This window comes from Eumetopias jubatus, unplaced genomic scaffold (assembly GCF_037043125.1).
Source record: "Eumetopias jubatus isolate StellerSeaLion01/CBP00866 unplaced genomic scaffold, mEumJub1_p1.0 scaffold_13, whole genome shotgun sequence".
Taxonomy (NCBI): Eukaryota; Metazoa; Chordata; class Mammalia; order Carnivora; family Otariidae; genus Eumetopias; species Eumetopias jubatus.
This window is the reverse complement of record NW_028274819.1, coordinates 39,968,463-39,991,544: the sequence shown is the minus strand read 5'-3', so window position 1 is coordinate 39,991,544 and position 23,082 is coordinate 39,968,463. Positions and strand designations below refer to the sequence as shown.

The 23,082-nt window shown below is 45.9% G+C and overlaps 1 protein-coding gene across 1 annotated transcript; it reads right to left on the bottom strand.

The window, feature by feature from the left end:
• Positions 1-2,001: 2,001 nt before the first annotated feature.
• Positions 2,002-11,680, bottom strand: CSRP3 (cysteine and glycine rich protein 3). Its single transcript, XM_028117694.1, has 5 exons — positions 11,569-11,680; positions 6,822-6,990; positions 4,932-5,064; positions 3,653-3,746; positions 2,002-2,078 (listed from the first exon to the last, which is right to left on the bottom strand). The coding sequence occupies exons 1-5, from the start codon at positions 11,678-11,680 to the stop codon at positions 2,002-2,004; spliced, it is 585 nt and encodes a 194-aa protein (XP_027973495.1).
• Between the last annotated feature and the right edge of the window lie 11,402 nt (positions 11,681-23,082).

Here is a 23,082-nt window from a genome sequence, read left to right as displayed (position 1 = left end):
GATTTTATTCGAAGACAGGGTCATAACAGAGGTAATTAAATTAAAATGAAGCCTTTCAAGGTCCCTAATGCAGTAAGACTGGTGTCCTTATAAGAAGAGGAAATTAGGACACAGACATGCACAGAGAGAAGGCCATGTGATAACACAGGGAGAAGGTGGCCATCTATAAGATAAGGGGAGAGGTCCTCAGAAGAAACCAACTCTGCTGACACCTTAATCTCGGACTTGTAGCCGCTGGAAGTGTGCAGATGTAATTTCTGTTGTTTGAGCCAAACCTGTCCATGGTCCTTCATTATGGAAGCCCTAGCTGACTACTATGTATACGAAAGGGTAGGAATGGAAGGGATGTATTCTAGAGACGTTTTGGAGTCAGAATCAAGGAGGCTTGGGGAGTGAGGCAAGGGAGGGGGAGGGGGAGGGCAAAACTAAGGATGGCTCGAGTTTTGAGCTGAGTCTCCCGGGTGGATGGGTGGTGGGGCTGGTAACTGTGAGATGCGGTAGAGGAGGAGAAGGTTGCACTGTCCAGTGATCATTTCACGTGTGTATCTTACCCCTCTGCAAGCCTGGAAGTCTCTACGGTAGGGGACTTCCTAGTGAAGGCCAAGGGACTATATTGCTTTTAAAATCCGTGCAGGCTACAGGGGACTTGATTGACTTATTTCAGTTTATCACTGATGTTATTAATTGTTCGAGTGACATTGATGGGATCCCAGACGACTCTGGCCAAAAGCTTACAAATTAAAAACAATTGCCCTGCGCTTCCTTCCCCAGAGAGTGTAAAGTGTACAGTATTTCCACCCTCAGGTCATTTGGTGGAACTCTGTGGCTGAATTACCCAGCAGGGGTCTCTGGACAAAGAAAGCATACGTCTACATTACCTCTTTGAAAGGGGAATGGGACACAACCTCTGCCAGCTCTTTGTTTTTCTCTGAGCCATTCTATTAATGCCAATCCAATAGAGAAAATGACAAAACGTAACTGCATTTTGAGCATCAAAAAACTAGTAAATAAATGCATAATAGAGTCAGTGCAGGGCTTTGTCTATGACAGCAACCCCGAATAAGTGATCATTTTAAAGAAAGTCTTCTTGAGACTTGGAGCATAGAAGAACCCATGGTTTAGTCTAGATACTCACTCGCTTTCGTTTCCTCCCATAATTCAGAATTGCATGGGGGTGGGAGAGATGCGGTCGTTGTTGAAAGCAGAGCCCCAAGAAAATGCACACGCCTGGGCTGCCGAGAACTTGCTGAGGAGGCACAGAGACATTTTTAATTGGCTGCATTTCACGGGTGAGACTGGTAATTTGACGTAGGAGAGGTTTTCAGGGAATTGCTAAACCTTAGGGAATTGTCCCAGGATAAAAGAAAATCATCCTCCCGTTGTTTACGACACAGAAGCAAACTCCGCGTTTTGTTGCCATGTCCGGTTTTTATGAAATGTGTGAAGATTGCAAAGACCATTGTAGGACAACAGGACTGACTCTTCAGCAGTTTTTTAGTTTTGATGTTCCTTTCAGAATTTGCTCTCCTGTTGTCTGCTTCCTCTGGAACCCCGTTTCCTTCTGCAGCGAGAGAGCCGCTCAGCGGACAGATTCTGGAAGCCCACTCTCCTTGGCCTCTCGTTCCTCCTCTTCCCGCCTTCCCCAGGTGACACCAGGATTCGTGACATCCTTTGCAGTGAGTTTCTCAAAAACCCCTCTGTATTTTTTTTTCTCCAAATCTCCCTCTACTCTAAAGAAAAGATCCAGAGACACACAAAGTGCCACTAAAACATTTATTTATTGCCTCTCCCACCCCGGTATCAGAAATAATAACACATTTGTTACAGCTTAAACTTTTAATACTTTTCTTCCAAAAGTGTTTTCTAACTTTGGGTCAAGACTGTGATCAGTTCCGAAGAGAAACACTGGCTGACCCTCCACGAGAGGATGATCGGGCAAGGCTTTCCGTCCTGCAGGAGAACATGGCAAATGCTCGAGGCCGGTGAAGTTTGGCATACCTTTCACTCTTTCTTCTCCACTTGTTGTGTTAGGCCTCCAAACCCAATACCTGTAGGGCCAAAATTTTTGGCATAGCAAACTGTGAACGAGAGGGGGTAAAAGAGAGAGAATGGGTTGGTTAGACCGCAGTTGCGCTTCCTGGGGTCTGGACAGTCCTTTCACCTGTGAGAGGCATCCTTGCCATACCTGTGTTCCTAAGTGAACTTTGAAGTATATTGAACTACCTTGACTTTCGATCTCCTGATAAAAATTGTTCATACTTCCGGGCACTTAGGACCAAGTGTTCACAGGCATTTTGTCATTTGAGTCAAGACAAAATGGCCCCTGCTTGCCTGCCCAGCCTCGTCCCCTCTTGCCTCTGCCTCCTTCCCGCCACCCCAGGCACAGAGAACCACCCACGGTCCCTGGAATGAACCGTGGTGCCCTGGCTGGGGTGCTGTTGCACGCACTGCTCCCCGTTCCTTGGCTGTCCGCCACCAAAGTCCACATTCACCCTTAAGACCAGAGGAGGCTTGTCTTCTAAGAAGCCTTCCCTAACACCCCAAGCTGCTCACTTGCCTCTTTGTATGCTACTGCACTGTATACTACCAGAGCTTCTTTCCCTTGGCAATGCAATTATTTGTCTATGGGTCGATCTCTCTGCTGGCTGCAGCAACATTTTAGGGTTTTTGGCCTGTGAATGCTGAGGACCCTCTGTGTCCTCCGCTGTCAGGAAAAGGCATCTCCCGTGGGATAGTGCATTCCTTCGCATTCTCTCTCCCTGTGGGCAAAGCTTTGGCATCCTGCAGTCTTGATTAGGAATGGCCTGCCTCTGCCCCCTCCCATTGCTCCTCTAACTCCATTCCAACACACACAGTTGGAGACCTAGGGACACCATTATTACTTGCAAGTGTGGGCGGGCACCACTGAGAAACAATAGGCCCTGGAGAGGCTCTGAGGTTGAGGACACATTGCCTTGGCCCGAATGCTTCCCCTCCTTTTCATAGCATCAGAAGAGAGCTAACCTTTCCTACCTCTCCACAAGACAAAGGGACCGTGGAGGCATCTGGGGCTAGAGCTGTGAGAACCAGAAGGAAAACCTGTTTCTCAGTTCTGTCCCTGCCATCACTAAGTGATACGCAACATTAGAAACAGAAACGTCAGGAAGGAAGGAGGGAGAGAGCAAGAGCCGGAGGGAGGGAGGGAGGGAGGGAGGGAGGGAAGGATCTAGATATGTCTCGATTAATTAAAGAGAGGTCAGACTCTCTAAACTAATGAGCTATTATTTAATCTAATGAACTAAAGAGAGTTCATCCTCCCCCAGTCGCCCGTAACTACCACTTGGGTCGACAAAGGGCATTTGGGTTTTCAGAAGGGAATGTGATGCTGTTTATCGAGTCCTGTGGCCTGTTCCAGGACTCGTGCTCTCTGCCCCCAGGCACCCAGCTGCCTTGAACCACTGAGCATCTGCAAGCATCCGGTCCCTCCCACGTGTTCTAATGGAAGACCAGAGCTGGGCCGGGGGTAGAATTCTTTCCCTTTAGTGGTTTTGCTCCCCATCCTAAGAGCCCAAACTCCGCTCAGGCTGAGCAGCCATACCCCCTGGCAAACACAGCTTACCCTCTAAGGATCCTCCTTGGGAAAACCTCTCAAGAGAGTCCCTGAACCACTCACCTTTGCAGTAAAGTTCCCCATCTTTGTCAGTGACATTCGTGGACTCTAGACTCTTCCCACAGATGGCGCAGCGAAAACATGTCTTGTGCCAAGGCTGAGGGGTGCAGGAGAGCAGGAGAGCTACGTAAGTGTGGGGGGCAGCATATTCTGTGTCCATGTTAAATCTCACCAGCAGCATATAAAGGAGTGCCACTGTCTTAACCACTCATGTATCTAGTCGACCCCAGAATAATTTTTCCAGGGATTCAGAGAAAATGAGATACTATGGATTCGGCCAGCAATTCTTAGAATCCCTACAAATAAATTTATCGAAGTGATCACCACATGTATTCCTTCAGAACAGAGTAAATAGAAAAGGGCTTCCCCCTTCTAGAAGATCAAGGAATAGAGTAGAGAGAAAGGAACTCGGACTTGGGGCCCTGAATACGTTCATTTACACTGAATATAAAGTTAAAGAAGAAAAGAAGTGAAGAGAGAAGGCAATTAGCCAGGTAATTCAGCTTTGCTTTGTACTCTGTGTATTTCTCATGGAAGACAGTTGCCTGGCTTGGATCATCACAAGATGGCCTCTTTCCTCACACCCGCCTGTCCACCAGGCATGGCCTAGGGGTTCTCATACATCTTCAAGTAGTCGGTTTGAGGGTGGAGACTGCCTTCATATTTGAAGTCAGACACTCTCCAGGGCCCTTATTTCCACCCACCCCACTCCACTTTAGTATAAACGGGTTTTCCTTTGCCTTTGTTGGGCCCAAACCCTCTGGTGAATACCCTGAAACCAGAGGTTGTAGAACCAAGTGTGTGGTACTGTCTCAGACATTGGATAACTCCCCTGACTGCCAGGATGCTTGGGAGCAGGGATGCTTCTCACTGCCATGAGGGGTCTGCTCTACCCATCGGTGGTGATTGAGTTATGCAGTGGTGACTAGCTCACAGGGCTGACACCTTTCTGGAAGGATTTTGGACACTGAAGGACAAGGGGCTGGTGCACCTTTGTATCTCCGAGCTTCTGGCTGGGTGCCTTCCACCTAGTGGACTGAGGCTTGTTGCATCGAATTGCACCAGTTTTAGTTTCCAAGGGCTCTGCCGAGTGGCAGCCACAGCCCAGGAAAGTGGGTGAGAATGGGTGGCTCCTAACGTGGCTCCTAATGTGGCTCCTGGGAGCAAAGGAGAATAAAGGGCCCGGCTCCCACCTGTGCACAGTTCCTACTCCTCTCTCACTCCTCCCGACTGAGCCTGTGCAGATGAGCAAGTCCCATTTGGCTCACATGGCAGTCCTTACCTTGCCCCCTCCCATCACCTTCTCAGCAGCATAGACTGACTTTCCACACCGGGGGCACTTCTCTGACTCTCCAAATTTTGCGGTGAACTTGGAAGGGTTGCTGGTGGTGGCTGAGCGTGCAGGCTTTGGGGACCTGGTAGGAACAGACAAATGAATGAAACCTATAGACCTTGTTGGCAACAAGCACTTAGCTGTGTGACCGTGAGCGAGTTACTTAACTTCTCTGCTTCCCACTCCTCATCTGGAAAAAGGAGCTGCCTTCCTCACAGGGTTGTTGAGAGGGTTTGATGAGGGGACATGAGGAAAGCCCTTGGAAATCTGAGTGTCTCCTGGTATGTAGTAAGGGCTAACAAACCTAGCTCCCATTGGCTTAAATCTTTCCTTTCTGTCGTTAAGCCTTTAGCTAGTGTTCCATGTGCATTAGCTTGTGTTGTTGTCATGTTAGTATTGTTGCTAGTGTTTAGATTTTTCTGGACCATCTCGAAGCCTACTGGTCTGCTTTACCGAGTGAGTTGTGAAGATTACTATAGAGCAAGATGGGATCTCGACAGCTGATAGTAAACAAACCACAGTCCAGTACGTTGATGAGTCCTTGTCACAGTTCAGGTGGTGATCCTGCCTCAAAAGGTCACCTGTCCCCATGTCGAGCAACATCTAAGATAGAAGCACAGGAGCCTCCCCCCCCCCCCCACCGTTTCCATCTCTGTTGGTGTTTCCTTGTACGTTTACCACTTGCATCTCATCATAACCTCTAAGATAGGCGGGACTAGCTGGGGGAAAGCAAGGGTTCGAGGGGTCCCTGCCCAAGGTCAGGCAGCTCATGACTGGTGGAGTTGGGACCAAACCCAGGTCTGTGGACTCTTATTCCTCTTTGGTGTAATGTCATAAGGAAGCCATAACAGAGAAGAGTGGGCTTCGGGCAATGCGTGGCCCAGAACGAGGTCGGTATCTTTCTTCCGAGGTCGGTATCTTTCTTCACTAAACAGTGTGCAGTTGGGATCGAGTAATGAGAAAAATTCAAATGACTAATCATACATCGCTGCATCATTTTCCCAGGCTCTACCATGGGCTACTCTCTTTGGAAGGGGCCAGATGACAGTTTAGATGGTCTAACTGCTGCCCTCTGGGGGAGACCCTCCATGGGCCACTGGCTCATGTGGGTCTTTCTGCCTAGTCCCACTGTGGAGCTGAGCCCAGAAGCTTCCGGATGACACTGTGGGCAAGTGGCTGTCAGTCTGTACTCAGTTCCAGGCTGGAAGTCAGCAAGATCATCAAGACAGTAGACCAGCCTGGTAGATGGACCTTGTACGGGGTGGTAGCCCAGCTTCCCTTCATCATGCTGGGGGGACGTCAGCACTGTGTTGTCAGCGGGCAGCTAGGGGCGCCCAGAGAACAGTCATAATTGATTGTTTACTCCTGAGGCCCACTGCCCTCCCTGCAGACCCACCCTCCCTGTGATGTGGACATTAGTCATCTTACAACCCGAGGGAAGAAATCTTTTAGTGACAAGTGCACAGCGAATGGCCATTGCTTCCCTGCCATATTTATGGGATTTACACAGAAACGCTCAAAGGGGAAGAAAAGAGACTCCATGCAGTTTTAGCAAAGGTCAAACAATGGAAAATCTGCACTTTCTGGGTTTTCTCTTGACATGTAAACCAAGAGCCATGGTGTAAAAGTAATTGCCCTTTAGAAAGGCAGATAATTTGAAGAGAGTCTTGGGAGAGATGACACATTGTTAAAACTTGGTCAGACTGAGTATTCCTATTGCTGGCAAGTCAACAATAGAGTCCATTCTCCCACTTGCAGAAAACGTTACTATAGGAACAGAATGAACTGTCCTGATAGCTGGGGCTCTACCGGGCTGGGAGAAGCGAGGCAGTAACTCACTGTTGGAACTGGAGGCCCAGATGTTCGCCTGTGTCCGTGCTGAGGCAGCCGGCGCCTTGTCCGTACCCGATCCCCTTGGGGCCATACCTGCGCCCGTAGCAGATCTTACAGTAGATCTCCGACTCGTGAGCTGCCACCGTGGTGCTGTCCAGAGCCTTCCTGCAGGCCACTGCCGGGGAAGGGAGGGTCAGGGGGCTGGGGCCACGGTTCCTCTCCCACTTCCCCGAAGCCTTGATGCCATGCTCAGGGCCAAGAGACCCAGCAAGAGGGGTCCCCGGCCAAGAGCACAACTCTGATTCCTGACCAGAGCATTCTGAGCTGTGGGCTCCATGGCACCCCTGATTTCATAGGTGAGGAAGCTGGGAAGCAGAAAAGGGACAGAATGTGCTCAGTGGAGCCCAGCTAGAAAGAGGGGGAGGCCGGGATCGGAACCAGCTGTGTGGTCTTGGACCAGCTAAGAATATTGTCCCTGAATCCAAACAACCTGAATCCCTGAGTGTCTCAGCCCAGATGACACCAGGAAAGTGTGTGTCTGTGTGTGTGCAGGTGTGGGTAGAGGATAAGGCGCTGAGGCTGGGGGTGAGTTTATTTTTCCTTAATCTTATCAGAATCAGTGGCAAACAGTTTCTCTACTTACTTTGAAGAGCACTATGATATGCAAGGAGTCAGTTACCACTGAGGCTACTTTTGATTCAGTTCTGGAAGCGGGAGGTGGTAAAGGGGTAGACCTATCTCGTAGACCCTTAGGCTTATATTGACTTAAGCCCCCTGGTCACTGGTTACCCAATATAAAGTATCCCCCATAGTATTAAGTATATAAGACAAGCCTCCATTTTCCAAAAAGAAGATATATAGAAAAGGTGCTTTTTTTGCCAATTTGAAAAAATAAAGTTTTGACATCTAAAACTAATGATGTACTATATATTGGCTAATTGAATTAAAAAAATAAAATAAACTTTTAAGGATGTACATGAAAGTATTAAAAATCTACTTATAATATTTAATTTAATAATATAGATCAATAATATGTTGATTTGGAGAGTTTCCTTTTTCTAACCTCACACAAATTCAGGAAACGATTGTATCCAAATTCTTCCTCTGCATAGTCACCATCAGCATCTCCCTATCACCAGTGTCTTTTTGAGGCAGCGGACTCAGCTCTCCAGCTCCCCACTTCTGTCTGCATCTTTGAGGGGCAGCCCTGTTTGTACCTGAGCAGGAGGCTGTCACCCGGAATTTATATCTCAACCAGAAGTTCCTATTAGCATAACATTTGAGCAGCTTTAAAGAACATGTAGCTGGGGCGCCTGGGTGGCTCTGTCAGTTAAGCGTCTGACTCTTGATTTCGGCTCAGGTCATGATCTCAGGGTCATGGGATCGAGCCCAGCATTGGGCTTGGAGCTCGCCATGGAGTCTGCTTGAGGTTCTCTCTCTCCCTCTGCCTCTGTCCCTACCCCCAGTCGTGCTCTCTCCCTCTAAATAAATAAAATCAAAAAAATATATGTAGGGTTTCTATAACTTAATAACTTGCTTCACTGCTTTGTAACAGTGATTCTTAAAGGTTGTTTATTGTGGTACTCACTGCTTATAATAGTGAGGTCGTAGCCCCAAGAATGAATAACACATGTGCATTCGATTTATTTGCCTCCTTTTTGTTTTTAACCAGTTCAAGTGACCTTTTAAGCAATCCAGCATGAATGAAGTTGTTGCAGGGTAATATGCCTTCCTCAAATGGTATTTTATTTAAAAACATAAAGTAATTGAATATGAGAGTGGGTAAAGAGAAAGAAGGTTGTGGATGAGGGGTTGGTGGTTGTGTGGATGGGAAAGTGAGTGGAAATTCATTAAACAATTATGTCAACATTGTATGTGTTAAAAAATCTGTATCTTACCTATCTCCACCCTTATTACTATCACTACAAGTCTCCAGAAAAACATCTCCAGTATTCATTGATATTCTAGACTGTGAGTTCCTTGAGGGCAACACTTGTATTTTAATAACCTCAGTACATAGTATGGGGCCTGGCCCAGAGTTAGTCCTCTGTAAACATTTGTTGAATGAATGAATGAGTGAGTAGATGAATGCATGCACGCACATGTGAATAATGGTCAGTGACTCATCCATGATTCTACAGCAGTAAGTTGCAGAGCCATGACTGGCCTCAGGCCCTCTGACCCCTGCTCCAGTCCATCCCTCCAGGACTGCGTATGCCCCATCATGCCTGGGCCCTTCTTATAGCCACACCCCGGGTCCTGACCAGCTTCCATACACAGGCATCACTGTAGCCATTCACCGCCATGTACGTGATGTGTGGTCAGTGCAAGATGCACACCGACTTCCATCACTAAGTACAAACAAAAAGGAATATAAAATATCCCATGAATAATGTGTATCTTGATTACATGTGGAAATTATAATATTTGGATATATTGGGTTAAATAAAAAGTTTAAAAATTAACGTCACTTCTTTATACCTTTCTAAAAATATGCCTACTAGAAACGTTAAATGTATATATATATACCTTGCATTATATTTCTTTGGACTGCATTGGTAAGGAGGATTAAGATTTGTCTAGAAGTTTGGAGAACACTGGCCAGGGGACAAGCTAAGGTAGGCTCTGGTTTTCTGAAGCCTATTTATGACAACTACAGGTTGGCCTGTAGACAGGCAAGTTCTGGGTGATAAAATAGAAAAGCATGCTCCTCTCCGGGATCCTTCTGTCCACTACCACAAAAATGTTTACTGCTCACATCCTCATCCCACCCATGAGTTCTAAGGAAAATATCAAAGGATTAAAAGGGATGTACCAGTAAATACTCACATCCCTTCCACCATGGCTCCATTGAACAGGGCGTCTTCCTGCTACCTGAGGAAAACAAGACGCCCCTGACCATGGAGAGCTTCCCTACCAATCCTGTTCTCACTCAGGTACTAAAGTTGATCAGAGGAGAGTAGAGGCCTGATCGAGAACCCCAGTTTTCATCTTGTGACAACTATCACAAGGTGGGTACTATCATCTCCATATTATAGATGGGGAAATTGAGGCTCACGATGGTGAAATCACTTGCCCAAGGTCACGCAGTTATCACATGGTAGAGCCCAGACTCAAGCCCTAGTCATTTGTACTCTAATTCCAGTGGTCTTTCCATTAACTCCTTGCGCCTACTCTTTTTAAAGAGCACTAGCTGTTTTTGGACAAAAGCCGGAAGGTTATAGAAGGGACTCTTGAGCAATGACTTCTGGGTAATAATGTTGAATATGATGGGTGTATATGATGACTTAAAAATAATTACCCATTGAGGTGCCTGGGTGGTTCGGTCAGTTAAGCGTCCAACTCTTGATTTTGGCTCTGGTCATGATCTCAGGGTTGTGGGATTGAGCCCCGCATCAGGATCCGCCGTGCTAGGCATGGAGCCTGCTTAAGATTCTCTCTCTCCCTCTCCCTCTGCCCCTCCCCACCTCAAAAAAAATTACCCATCATTGGAACCCAAAGCTTTAGTAAATCCGCCAACCCAGTCACTCAGAGCTGCTCTTCCATAAGAATTCTGTTTGCTGTGGAAGGTAAGAGATCATGGAAACTCCTGCAGCAGGTAAAACATTATTATTTCTGGCAGCTTAAGGACAAAGTGCCTCCATGCTTTAACAGATGGAGCCCAATCCTTGAAGCTCTGTGTGAAACAGTTTGAAGCCGTGCAATGCCTTGCGGCCACTGGGCTAAATCATGGTAGTGGTGTGGGGGACCATGTGGGGAGGAGGTCTGCCAAATGTCCAGCAAAGCTAGCCCTTAAGCCAGACCTGCAGGAGCAAAGCAAGGAAGGTAAGTGGCCAAAAAAGACTGTTCTCCTGGAACTGAACTAGCCACTGAAAACTCTAGAATGAAGTCATGTGGAAGAGACTGGACTGAGGGTCTAAAGGTACAGGTTCTACTCCTGGCTCTGCTGCAGGTGCTTAGAGATGAGAAATGATTTGTCCAAAGTCATGGGTCAGGCAAAGCCAGTCTTCCAGGTGGACCCCAGGGTTTGTATCCCCCCCAGTTTTGACATTTGTGCATTTGTGTCCAGCCGGTGATGGTAAAGATACCCTTTGTCAGGCTACTGGTGCCCAGGCCCCAAACTCTTCCCTTTTGGACTATTACAGAATTGGCATACGTTGCCCCTCGCCTGACACAGGTTATTTCTTTTGAAAAGACCAGTGGTAGCTGGCTTCAGTAACACTGGCCAGTGGGAACAACATAGAGCCAGATCCATCCTGGCTCCAGATAAGCGATGGCTTCCTTTCTCTGCCAAGTCACACTTTATAAATGTTGCCACTGGGTCAAGGTTTTCACCATGGTGGCAGCAGCAGGCCAGCTTGTTCTGACTTTGAGTGGCAGGGTAATGGCCTCTTGCTGGGCAAGCAGTTGGTGAGAGGGTGCTCAGGAGAACACCATCCTTTTACGAGGGGCCCCAAAGTGATATTTTTCTTTCTCTCTCTCTTTTTTTTTTTTTTTTTAAGTAGGCTCCAAGCCCCAAGCCCAATGTGGGGCTTGAACTCATGACCCTGAGATCAAAAGTCAGATGCTTAACTGATGGAGCCACCCAGGCGCCCCCAAAGTGATATTTCTATTAAGTTTCCAGGTGATGCTGCTGCTGTTGTTCCCGGGACCAGAGCCTGAGGACCACGGATATACAGTATCTGTGGCTAAATGTGAACTTTGCAAAGCCCTCTGGATGCTGTGGGGCCCTCGTGGTGTTCACCCAACTCACTGCAGTGGAAGCAGGTCTTGTGGAAACTCCTTCCATTGCACTGGATTTCTTCTGCGTGGTAGACTGTCTTTTCGCAGGCTCCACATTTCGCTCCTCCGCCCCAGTTTGGCATCTTGAAGACCCTCTGACCAAGGTCAAGTCTAACAGGATATAAAGCAAATACCCTGAATGTAGGTAACCTCAGGAGGGAACCAGTGCCTGGTAGTACTGTGGTCTCAAGACCAGGATCCAGCCCCAGTGTGTTTGGTGGTTCATTCATTCATTCATCCATGCATGCTTTCATCCATTCGTTCAGCAAATAGTTACTGTGTGTACATCCCTGAAAAAGCTCAGACACTCAGATGGCTCTGAGCAAGTCACTTTACTACTTTAGGACTCCTTTTCCTCTTCTGTTAAATTTCAGTAGCACCTGCCCTTATGTACCTCACAGGGTTCTTAGAAGGAATAGATGAGCTAATTTTGTGTATATGAAATTATATACAAATATTAAATTTTTTTTGCATCTAAGGTTTTAAACATTCCATCAGAAGTGGGGATGATCTATGAAAATTGCATATCTTCTTATCTAGTTCAGTGATTCTCAGATCACGTCAGATCTTGCTGCTCTGCAGATGCTGGTTTGGTAGATGTGGGTGAGGCAGGAATTCTGCACTTCTAACAGTCTCTAGGCAGTGCTGATGCTACCCATAGGGGACCACCCTTTGGGTAGCAAAGCCTTAGCTAATCTTGTTGATAAAAATCTATGATAAATAGAATCCTCCTATCCCTCAGACTCAAGCAATAAGCTACAATGGCACTACACTAGCTCAGTAGTCTGGACACATGCCTTCTGGTCTTGGGGCTACCGTCGCCGGCCGTGGGCAGTGAGATGAACTGTGTGGCTTCTCTTACGTCTGTCTCCCCACCTGTACTATGAAGAGGGTCATTCTTTCCTGTGTGTATATAGAGGACCAAATGACACGATGTGCAGGAAGGTACTTGGCAGAGCTCACCGTGCCAGGTGTGATCACAGGAGCCAGGTGATGATGCTGCGTGTCCTCCCACACCCTTCCAGGACCTTCGGCTGCAAGGAGTGGCTGATAGTCACAGCCCCAGACCCTCATTGTCTCCTCGCGATAACATTTGTGTGAGAGATACCAGACAAGTAGGGGCATCCAAAAACAACTTTCCCTTTCTTTCTGTGTCTGTGCATAAGTATGAATCCAGTTGTCAGTTTTCCCAGAGCAGAACTAAAATCAGCCACCCATACTCAGTGACATTTCTGAAATCCTGCCAGCTCCAGGGGGCTGAATTTTCTCTGAGATCCTTTGGTTTCTAAGAAGCCTGGTATGTCATCTTGTCATTGACACCGAGCACTATCAGGCCCTTCCAAGTGGCTGCTTCTGACCTTTTCTCTTTCCCTTCTGGGAAGCCAGTCACCTTCTTGTAATAGTTGGCGATTAACACTAAGCCCTCCTATGTCAACTGGTCTGGAATGTGCCTTCCAGCCTCATAACAAAAACAGGTTTTGCTAAGAAACAGAAGGTAAATAGCAAACCGACCACTGAACCTGATACCAGGACCTGATACCAGGACCGAAGGGAACATCCCTACCTAAATGTCCCTGTAAAGAGCTTTCCCACTTACAAAAACAGTGTGAGATTAGCCAGGAACATCCTATCTGCTTCCTCTCATAGAAGCTGGCTCTTCTTTTTATTCAGTAAAATTTTAGAAAATACACTTGAAACTTTTTTTTTTAAAGGAAACATTTAGTGCATCTATTTCTGTAGTTCAGGTTGTTTAGTCTAGAGGAAAGAATAATGGATTTTGAAATGAAAAGGCTTGGTATCAAGTCTACATGCGTTCATTTGCCATGCATTTACTACCTACCGATCATGTGTCAAGTTCTGTACTGGGTACTTGGTACGGATCAAGGGGAAGAAAACTTATAAAAGTAAGTAATTTGTGTCACCTAGAATGAGAAGTCCACATTCTAGAGGAAGAGGCAGGAACCAGAATACTCTGTACCAAAGAAGAACCTTATGAGAGTACCGTGCAAACTCAAAGGAGAATATGGCTACCCACGTTTAGACTGGGGATGAAAGCAATGAGTTGTTAGAGGGTCACAGTTGTCACATCCAAATGAGGTTTTGCATGGTGAATAGGAGTTTACCAGATAGAGAAAAGGAGGAAGGACATTTCAGGCAGAGAAAAGAGCACACAGAAAGGCATATCTTAATATCTCCTAAAAGAGCCCAAATTATTTATTTTTGACTCCATTAAAAATTTTAGGTCTCAGGACGCCTGGGTGGCTCGGATGGTTAAGCATCTGCCTTCGGCTCAGGTCATGATCTCCGGGTCCTGGGATCAAGTCCTGCATCGGGGTCCTTGCTTGGCGGGGAGCCTGCTTCTCCCTCTGCCTGCCACTTTCCCTGCTTGTACTCTCCCTCTCTCTCTCTCTGGCAAATAAATAAATAAAATCTTAAAAAAAAATTTTTTTTTTAGGTCTCTATGGTTGGAATAGATCTTCAAGATTGACCAACCCCCTTATTTACAAACCAGGTAGGGCAAAAGAAGTAAACATGTGGGAGTATTTTCTTAGCTAATTTCTTTTACTAAGATTCACCCTTCTCTGATTAAAGATGATACATTCTCTGGAAAAGAGTAGAATCACATAATTTTGTTCATGTTCACTTTGATCCTGGATTGTAACATAAAATAGAAGAGAAATGTAATATATATCTGGGAATGAGACAGTGACACTTGTGAAATTAATGAGATGGAAAATTTCAATGAAAACAAGCCTAGGTCAGATTTCTTATCTCAAATCTTTGGTGGAAATCTCATTGGCATGTCCTGCAAGTTAATGGTAGCCAGAGATGGCCCTTGGGAGGATGTGTGCGTGTACATTCAGCAATTGCCTACACATGATACTTTTCAAAGTGAGGATAAGATTACAGATAATACCTTCTTCACAAGGTAATGGATCCTAGCACAGGTTATTTTTTAAGTGATCATAAAATATCTGACATACATATATTAGGACTTGAAACCCAGAATAGAAATCCATGAGCATTTTATTAAACAGGTGCTGAGTTCCATTTTTAAAGTTGGAAATGTAGCTACGGAGGCTAAACACAGAAGACATCTCTGATTTCTTCTTCTGCTCAAAGGCCAAAAGGCAGAGTGTGTGGTAAAGCATCCTGAATTGAAAGACATGGGTTCTAATTTTGACCTTGTGACCTTGAACTTGGGTGAAATATGATGGAATTGAAAGTAGTATCGAGGAGCTAGTCAAAGGCAAGGCATCATTACCCCCTTTACTTCAGGTTATTCAAATAGCACCAATCTGCTAATTAAGTCACTGTGATTTGAAAGCACATTTAAGTCCTGGCTCACATACATAACCTTTTTAGCCTCCCACATTGCTTTGGAATTCCTGTGTCTCAACACTCCACTAGCCAGGCCCAGAATGTGCGTTTATACTGGCAAGATACCAAGGGATGGGTCATTTGTTTATCAGTGTTGCCTGGCACAGGCAAGGGTCATTGAAGGTAGGATGCCAAATATAGGCTTGCCCGTTACTCAGCCCCATCTGCCACCTGGGTCACAATCTCCATCACATCACCTGGCATTACTCCCTGGGGCCGGTCCCGGAGATGGCTGTGTTGTCACTGATGAAGTCGAGGGTCAGGATTGAAACGGGGGACAGTCTGGGGTTCCTGACGGTGAGAGATAGATTGCAAGCTTTGCTATGTCAGCTAGGAAGAGGGTGGGCTCCAGACTTTTGGATACCCAAATCCCAGTGAAAGACTACCTGTGTCAATTTCTTCACGAATAATACTGTGGGAACAGTTATACTGGGCATGTGCCATAGCGGGTACTGGGAAAAGTGCTGGATCAGATGCAGGAAGCCAGAGTTCTAGTTCCATATTGCCTCCTCAAAGCTGTGTGGTCTGGGGAAACCAGCGAAAGTCTCTGAACTTCAGGAACCTTTCTCTAAAATGGGCATAAGAGTTGCATCTGTTCTATATTGCTGGGAGGATCGAAACAGTTCAAGTACATCAAATCACTTTGTAAACCATTGAGTATTCTAAAATGTGAGCTAATCAGATCTGCAATAACTCTGAACTGTCACATCTCAATCTGAACTTTTAAAAGGATAACTGTGCCATGCATCTTGGCTCCGTCTTCCTCCTGCAGCGCTCACTGTCTGTTGCTTATCAACAATGGAGCTGAAAGGTGATCCTTTAGGGCAAAAGTGGGTGGGGGAGATAAAATGGGCACTGAGTGACTCAGTTTCTTCTTTGTAGGGGTCCATTAAAGAATGCGGGAGGGAACCTTAGGCCATGACTTTGAGCAGAGACTATTAGTGACGATGCGATTTTCAGCTCAGTGTTGGTTCATGTGGTCATCCTTTTCGATGCCTGATTCTGCATAGCTAGTTAAATTGTCTACACTGGCTGAGGCCAAGATTTTGTATCATAGGAGCTTATATCTGGAATGTAACGGATAGTCATTACCAATCTAATTATGTTATTATTGAAGCTGAAGTGTGTGGGGTCCCTTGGGCCAGGCACTGTGGTTTATCTCATTCTGTCTTCACAGACCTTCAAGGTAGGCACTCTTACAAAAGTTGCCTTTTGTAACTTTTGGGGAAATGGAGTCCTAGGGAAATTATGTTGCCCATGGTCACATGGCTAGATTAGAATTTAGGTCTCTGACTCCAAAGATGTGTCCTTATATTAACATTAGCTACTATTTATTGTTTACCATGTGTTGGTTGCTTTGTATGTACTATCTTTAATACAACAGCCCCACAGAGCAAAATTAGTCATCTCCATTTTGCAGATGAGAAAACTGAGACTCAGAGAACTTGAGTGACTTGTCTGAGATCACACAGCTAGTAAGCCGCAGAGCTGCAATCCAGACCCAAGTGAAGCTCGTTCTATATCCCATGTCTCTGTTTACAATATGCTGGAGAGGGGCTAGGGTCAGCACCTCCATTAACCAAACTTTCCAGTTGATGGGAACTGGGTTCTGATTGACCCCATTGTCTCTCCATGGGACAGAGAGTACTCATGGGTGGGAGTATCCAGGAACCTGACTTTAATTCAGTAAAATGAAACCCTCCCTAAGAGTCATTGCTCTTCAGACACGGAGAGTGCTCCTTTGAGGCTGCAGAGTTCCCTTTCACCTTGACTTTAGCTCAGCTGGGAATGGTTGCCCATGTGACTGCAATGTTGTGAAGCCCCTTCAAGGATCCTTCAAGCCCTGAGACAGATGTAGGGATCTGAACAGTGACTAGAGCCTCACCTTGCTGCCCAGTGACAATCCCCTCTCAAACGCTGCCTCTTCTTTACTCTCTTAATCCCAGTAGAAGAGACAATAGAGCATAGTGGAACATCACGGGCTTTGGAAAGAACCAGGCCAGGGCTCAAAAAAATGCTCTCTGCTGGACCTTGGGCAAAATGCTCAAAATCTCTGAGCCCAGTGTCCCTGGAAGTAAAGTCACCTTTACTTCCTCATGCAAGTAAAGACAGATGAGAAGGCTTGTCGTCAAAGGTTGTTTCCGGGTTAGATAAGATCATCATAATAGCTAAGGAACTAAATATACAAATGTGTAATACATGGCAGGTGTCTAATAATTTTGTTGCTTTCCTTATTACTATTATGATGATGATGATGATTTTATCGCCATCTTTTAAATCCATTTTCTTAAAACAAGCAAATCTTTCCTGGCCTCTTCTCCATGGCCCTCGTGGCTCAGACTGTGAACCAGCTCTGTTTCTCGGCCTTTGGAACGTGCTGCCCCGAGGTGCAGATGCAGCCAGGCTAGGGAGAGAGCTCCCCCAGGGAGTGGGGATCGGGGTGCCTGGAGCCAGAGGTGGCATGTCAGGCAAAGTCCTAAGCCTGAGCCGCAGGACAGCTGCTTCCTCCATTTGGCAGCCCTGGTGCCTAACACCAGCTGACCTGGCTGGCGATGGGGACGTGGAAGGGAAGCAGCCAGCCCGAGCAGAGTCCTCATGGCCCCGGGGAGACCATGCCCTTCAGCTTCCCCGTGTGGGATACTCAAGGTCAGTGGCTTCGTCCTGCGCTCCTGAACAGATGAATGAAGTCTCCTATCCAGAGGCCCCTCCGCAAGGCCTGGAAAGCCAAGGTTGCTTATTCCCAGCACAGAAATAAGCCCGAGTGTTGGCGTTCATCCCCTTAAAACTCCGGATAGACAGACCTGCCCGCTGAACCCACAGCTGTGACACGCGGGTTCCATTGCACCTTTCCTGAAATTATCTCTTGACGTGTGGCCAGATTTTACTTTCAGAAACTCACTTTGTTCTATTTTGGCCCTTACCACGTGTTTTTAAAGAGCACGTTGCACCCTGGTTTAGATAGATCCTGGCTCTGCCACTTTGTGGCCACGTGACCCTGAATAATTACTTTACTTCCTTGAGCTTTCGTTTCTTCCTCAGAAGAATGACCACTCACGGGACTTTCTGTGACAATCAAATAAGCGAATATTGTTCCACACCTGCACAGGGCAGTACACAGCCCACAAATCGTGCTTAATCCTTTCCCACGATGAGGTCCACACAGAGGCTCAGAAAAGGCTCCCGTGCCCTGTGTGTGGTCCTCATGACCATCGCTGCCTCCCCTCCTGCTTTTCTTCACTGCGACGAATAACTGCAGCTTTTCACATTCGAAGCTGTCACATTTCTCTCTGGCTGTGAAGCCCAGCCTTGGCTACAGTATGCCCAGGGATCTGAGCAGCGTGCTTATACCTGGCAGTCTGCAGGCCTCGGGAGTTGCATTTCCTGTGTGTTATATTCCCTGTCTGTGTCCTTCCTCTTGTAAAACAAATTAATCATCTTCTAATGCCTGGGCACCTTGTTATCCACTATGACCTCTGGACTTTCTTCATTACACTTGTGCTTAGCAGGAAATCCGCCTGCGACCCACCGGGCTTGGCCCCGGGCGTACTTCCTATACTTTATCTCCTTGGATGCTAACAAATCCCTTTGGGATAGGTGGCCTTAGTTTAATTTGATTGCGCAGAAAATGGAAACTCAGAGAAGTTAAGTGATGTCCAGAGCTGGGTTTTGAACCATCTCAAAGACAGAGGCTATTTTCTTCTATTTCCTTCTTCAGATTCCCAGGATTTCTGAGTCTGTTCTTCCAAGATTTTGTTTCCACTTCTTTCAGGAGGATTACGGCTATTTGCCTGCTGAGTGATCATGCTCACACTTTCCTTCTCTTTCTCTCCGGCTCTGTCTCTGTATCTCTGTCTGTCTCCTTCCCCTGCCCCCTGGCCTCCCTCCCCTATCTCTAATGGATGGCTTGTGTGCCTGGGCTGCCGAGCACCTATCTGCCTGGCCCTGGGGATAAACTGCCCTCCCTGCCAATAGTCGGGCTCATTTTAATGACCAGTTTGTTCAGAATGGAACCAAAGCCAGGTCAGAAGAATCCCTTACATTTTCTGGGTCATACAGCAGTTTTATATAGTTTGTGATGAGTTGGAGGTATCCAGCATTGAGATTTCGGTCCCAAAAGTCAACCAAGGACACAGGCTCTCCCTGTTTCCCCACCCTTCCCTGCCTTAGTGCTACCTTTCCCCACCCCCCCACCCCAGCCCTGCCCCAACACAGAAGATGGTCAACACAAGCTCATTCAATTGCACTGAATCGTACTGCAGAGAGGCAAAGCTCCTCAGACCTGACACCCAACTCCTCCTCCTTGGGGATGTCACTGGCCTAGCTCAAGATGGGAACAGAAGTTAGACGTGGCGGCTCTGATCTTTGGGCAGCATCTTCACTTAGACCACTGCTTAAAACCACTTCTCATTGTTCCTCACACTCATGCCTGTCATTCAAATGCTTAACTGAAACCTGGAGGAAACACTGGGAATCACCCCCCCGCCCCCCGCAGGGAATTCTCCTCCCATTAAATAGAGCTTTTAATGGGTTTTTCAGTCTAGCAAGGTCTTTTTGGGGTCCTTTTATGGGTTTTGATTAATTTTAAATTATTAAAAGCAAGCCTGTTGCTGAGCATCCTTGAGATATAAAATCTATTTTAAACCAGCAAATTTCACTGAGTATTTCCCATGTGCAAGGCAGGGTATGGTGAACTATAGAAATCTGTCATTCGCCCACACCTTTTGAATAGCGCAATGCCTTGTATTTTGAGCATTGGAAAGAAGGCTTCAGCTGTATTGTATCTATAATAACCACTTTGTAACTTTAGAAAAATATCACTGCTTCCATACTGAGCCTCATGGAGGAGACGTGAGGGCCTGAAGTTTTCCAGAGCTCCAAGTTCAGTCATTATGTGATAGTTCTAGAACTGGTACGGAGGAGACCTGAGGGCCTGAAGTTTTCCAGAGCTCCACGTCCAGTCATTATGTGATAGTTCTAGAACTGGTATCGTGTCTTTTGACTAAGACACTGGGAAACATTACAACATGGAAATAGTCTTAGGCCAAACATTATCCCTTATTCATTTCTCTGAGAGGTTCCCTTTAACCCCCAAATGCTAATCCCCCTTTTAGGAGTTTTTTTTTTTTTTTTTTTTTTTTTTAACAACTGCTAAGTCCACACCAGAATCAAGCACAGTTTGAGCCTCCTCACACAGAACCAGACTGGACGCTGGCCCCTGGGACGCGAAACACACCCTTACTCTAGGGGACCCTTCCAAGTCCCAACCAGCCACCAAGCCAGCCCACCCCCAGCCCAAATGTCTGCTTTGCTCCACATACCTGCCTGTGTGGTCTCTGTCGGCTCAACTGAGTATGGGGGCTCTCGTCCTCTTTAAATACATGGAGGCCGTCCCCAGCGTTGGCCTGTGGAGGGAAGGGTGGGAGGGAGGCCGAGGGGAGAGGGTGAATGAGACATGAGTAACACAACTGCTATCAGAGGCTGAAAATAGCCTGTGACCAAAGCCCTGAATTTTGTTCCCCCCACGCCAGCTGTGAGGCCCTTAGAGAACAATATTGCTTGGGTTCTGTTTTAATTCCCAATTGCCTATGGCACTAAGGGATCAATTTGTGGGGTGTAAATTTCTGATCAAGTGGTTGGAACAGCAAAGAAGGATTTTATATTGAAAATCATTTTTCCAGGCTCCTACTCCCCGGAACTTCCTGGAAATCAATGCAAGGTACCTGCAAATGAATCATGAGCCATATCTGGGAGCCCTCTGGAACTCCGAGACACAGGTCACAACACTCGTGAAGAGAACTCAGAGCTAAAAATAAGAGTGATGGGTGTCTGAAATGATACTTAGATAATCTCTTCAAAGAAGCTTGGAGGAAAAAATGTCAGTTAATCATCAGGGTCCTGGCACTCCATGGCCCACTATCCTATGAAGAGAAGTTTTCTCTCAAAACTTTTTTTTTTTAAAGATTTTATTTATTTATTTGACAGAGAGAGAGATAGCGAGAGAGGGAACACAAGCAGGGGGAGTGGGAAGAGGTAGAAGCAGGCCTCCCACTGAGCAGGGAGCCTGATGCGGAACTTGATCCCAGGACTCTGGGATCATGACCTGAGCCGAAAGGCAGACGCCTAACCAACTGAGCCACCCAGGCGCCCCATCAAAAAGTTTTGAATTGCTATGTTCGTCATCTTTTTCTACTTAAGAATTTAATATGGCAGTGTGTCATATTTACGACAAATCTTGATAAGCTTCTATGAAACTATGTTTTCTTTGGAGGCCTAATTTCTCTTTGCCTGATACGTACATATTTTTGGCTTTGATCAAGCATCAAGGACACACATGAATTTTAGAATTTGATAGGTGACAAGAAGTTCAGATTTAATGGACTAATTCTTCATGTTGTCACTGAGGAAACTGAGACACCTAACTTGCTCAGGCCAGGTGCCAGGCAGGTTGGCATGTTCCAGATTGAAATTCAGGTCATCCATTTCTCAGGCCAAAGGCACTTTATACTAGCATTGACCTGGATGTTGAGGTTAGGTGTAGGTAGTACCCAACTAAGAGGTGTATGAAATCCAGCCCTTCAGATCAGCCATATTAGCCCTTCAGTTACATGCCCACAAAGCAGTTGGTTGAGTGATTGAATACTTCACTGTAAAGAAGGTTGGGGTAATTTTGTAAATATGGACACAGCACAACCTCATATGAAATGTCCTTGATCTAATGGGGACATCATGCTTTTGACATACTTTTGACATACATCAAAAGTATTCATCGTAGAAACGGGGAAAGGGCAAGTACTCTAGAATGTTACAGTTAGAAGGGACTTTAGAAGTCTTTTAAGATAACAGCTTGCAAACATTTGTGGGTTTTTTTTTATAATAATAATACTTTTTTCTATAGATAATCTTAAATGGAACATCAATATATAAAGCAGATAAAAGAGGAAATTCATTGCTTGAAATAAGTAGGTGGTCTTAGAATCTCAATCACATAACCTTTTCCTGATTCCCCTAAGGTAGCTTCTAAAACACTTCTTTGGTGGGGCACCTGGGTGGCTCAGTCAGTTGGACAAATGACTCTTGATTTAGGCTCAGGTCATGATCTTGGGGTCCTGGGATTGAGCCCCACGACGGGCTCCCCGTTTAGCAGGGAGTCTGTTTGTTCCCTCTCCCTCTGCCCTTTCCCCTGCTTGCTCTGTCTCTCTCTCTCTCTCTAAAGTAAATAAATAAACCTTTAAAAAATAAATAAAATAAAATAAAACAAAATACTTTTTGGGGATGCCTGGTTGGCTTAGTGAGTGAGCATGAGACTTGATCTTGGGGTTTGAGAGAGATTGAGTGAGATTGAGCCCCACGTTGGGTGTAGAGATTACTTAAAAAATAAAATCTAAAATAAATAAATAAATACAAATAAAATACTTCTTTGGGCAGAATTTAAAAGTCACAAGTGTGGCCCACCACTTTCACTTTATAAATACAGATATTAAGGTTCAAAGAAGGGATCTGACTTGTTCAAGGGGAAATGCAATATATATAGTCAAATTATTTCCAGAGCCAGAAAATCTGGGGTTGAATCTAATGCTTCTTTTTTTTTTTTAAAGATTTTATTTATTTATTTGAGAAAGAGAGAATGAGAGATAGCACGAGAGGGAAGAGGGTCAGAGGGAGAAGCAGACTCCCCGCTGAGCAGGGAGCCTGACGCGGGACTCGATCCTGGGACTCCAGGATCATGACCTGAGCCGAAGGCAGTCGCTTAACCAACTGAGCCACCCAGGCGCCCCGAGTCTAATGCTTCTGACCCTTAAATAAAATATTTTTAACTTACATAAATAACACAGAAATGCATGCTTATTGTGAAAGACTAAACAAGGAGGATGTATTTAAGGTAAAATGTAAACGTGCCCTCCCACAAGCCTACTCTTTTTCCCAGAGTTAATAACTGACAATATTTTTAGTTTTACCTAATATGAAAGACTAAACAAGAAGGATGTATTTAAGGTAAAATGTAAACGTGCCCTCCCACAAGCCTACTCTTTTTCCCAGAGTTAATAACTGACAATATTTTTAGTTTTACCTAATTTGAGTCATCTTTTAAAAGATTTTAGCCCAT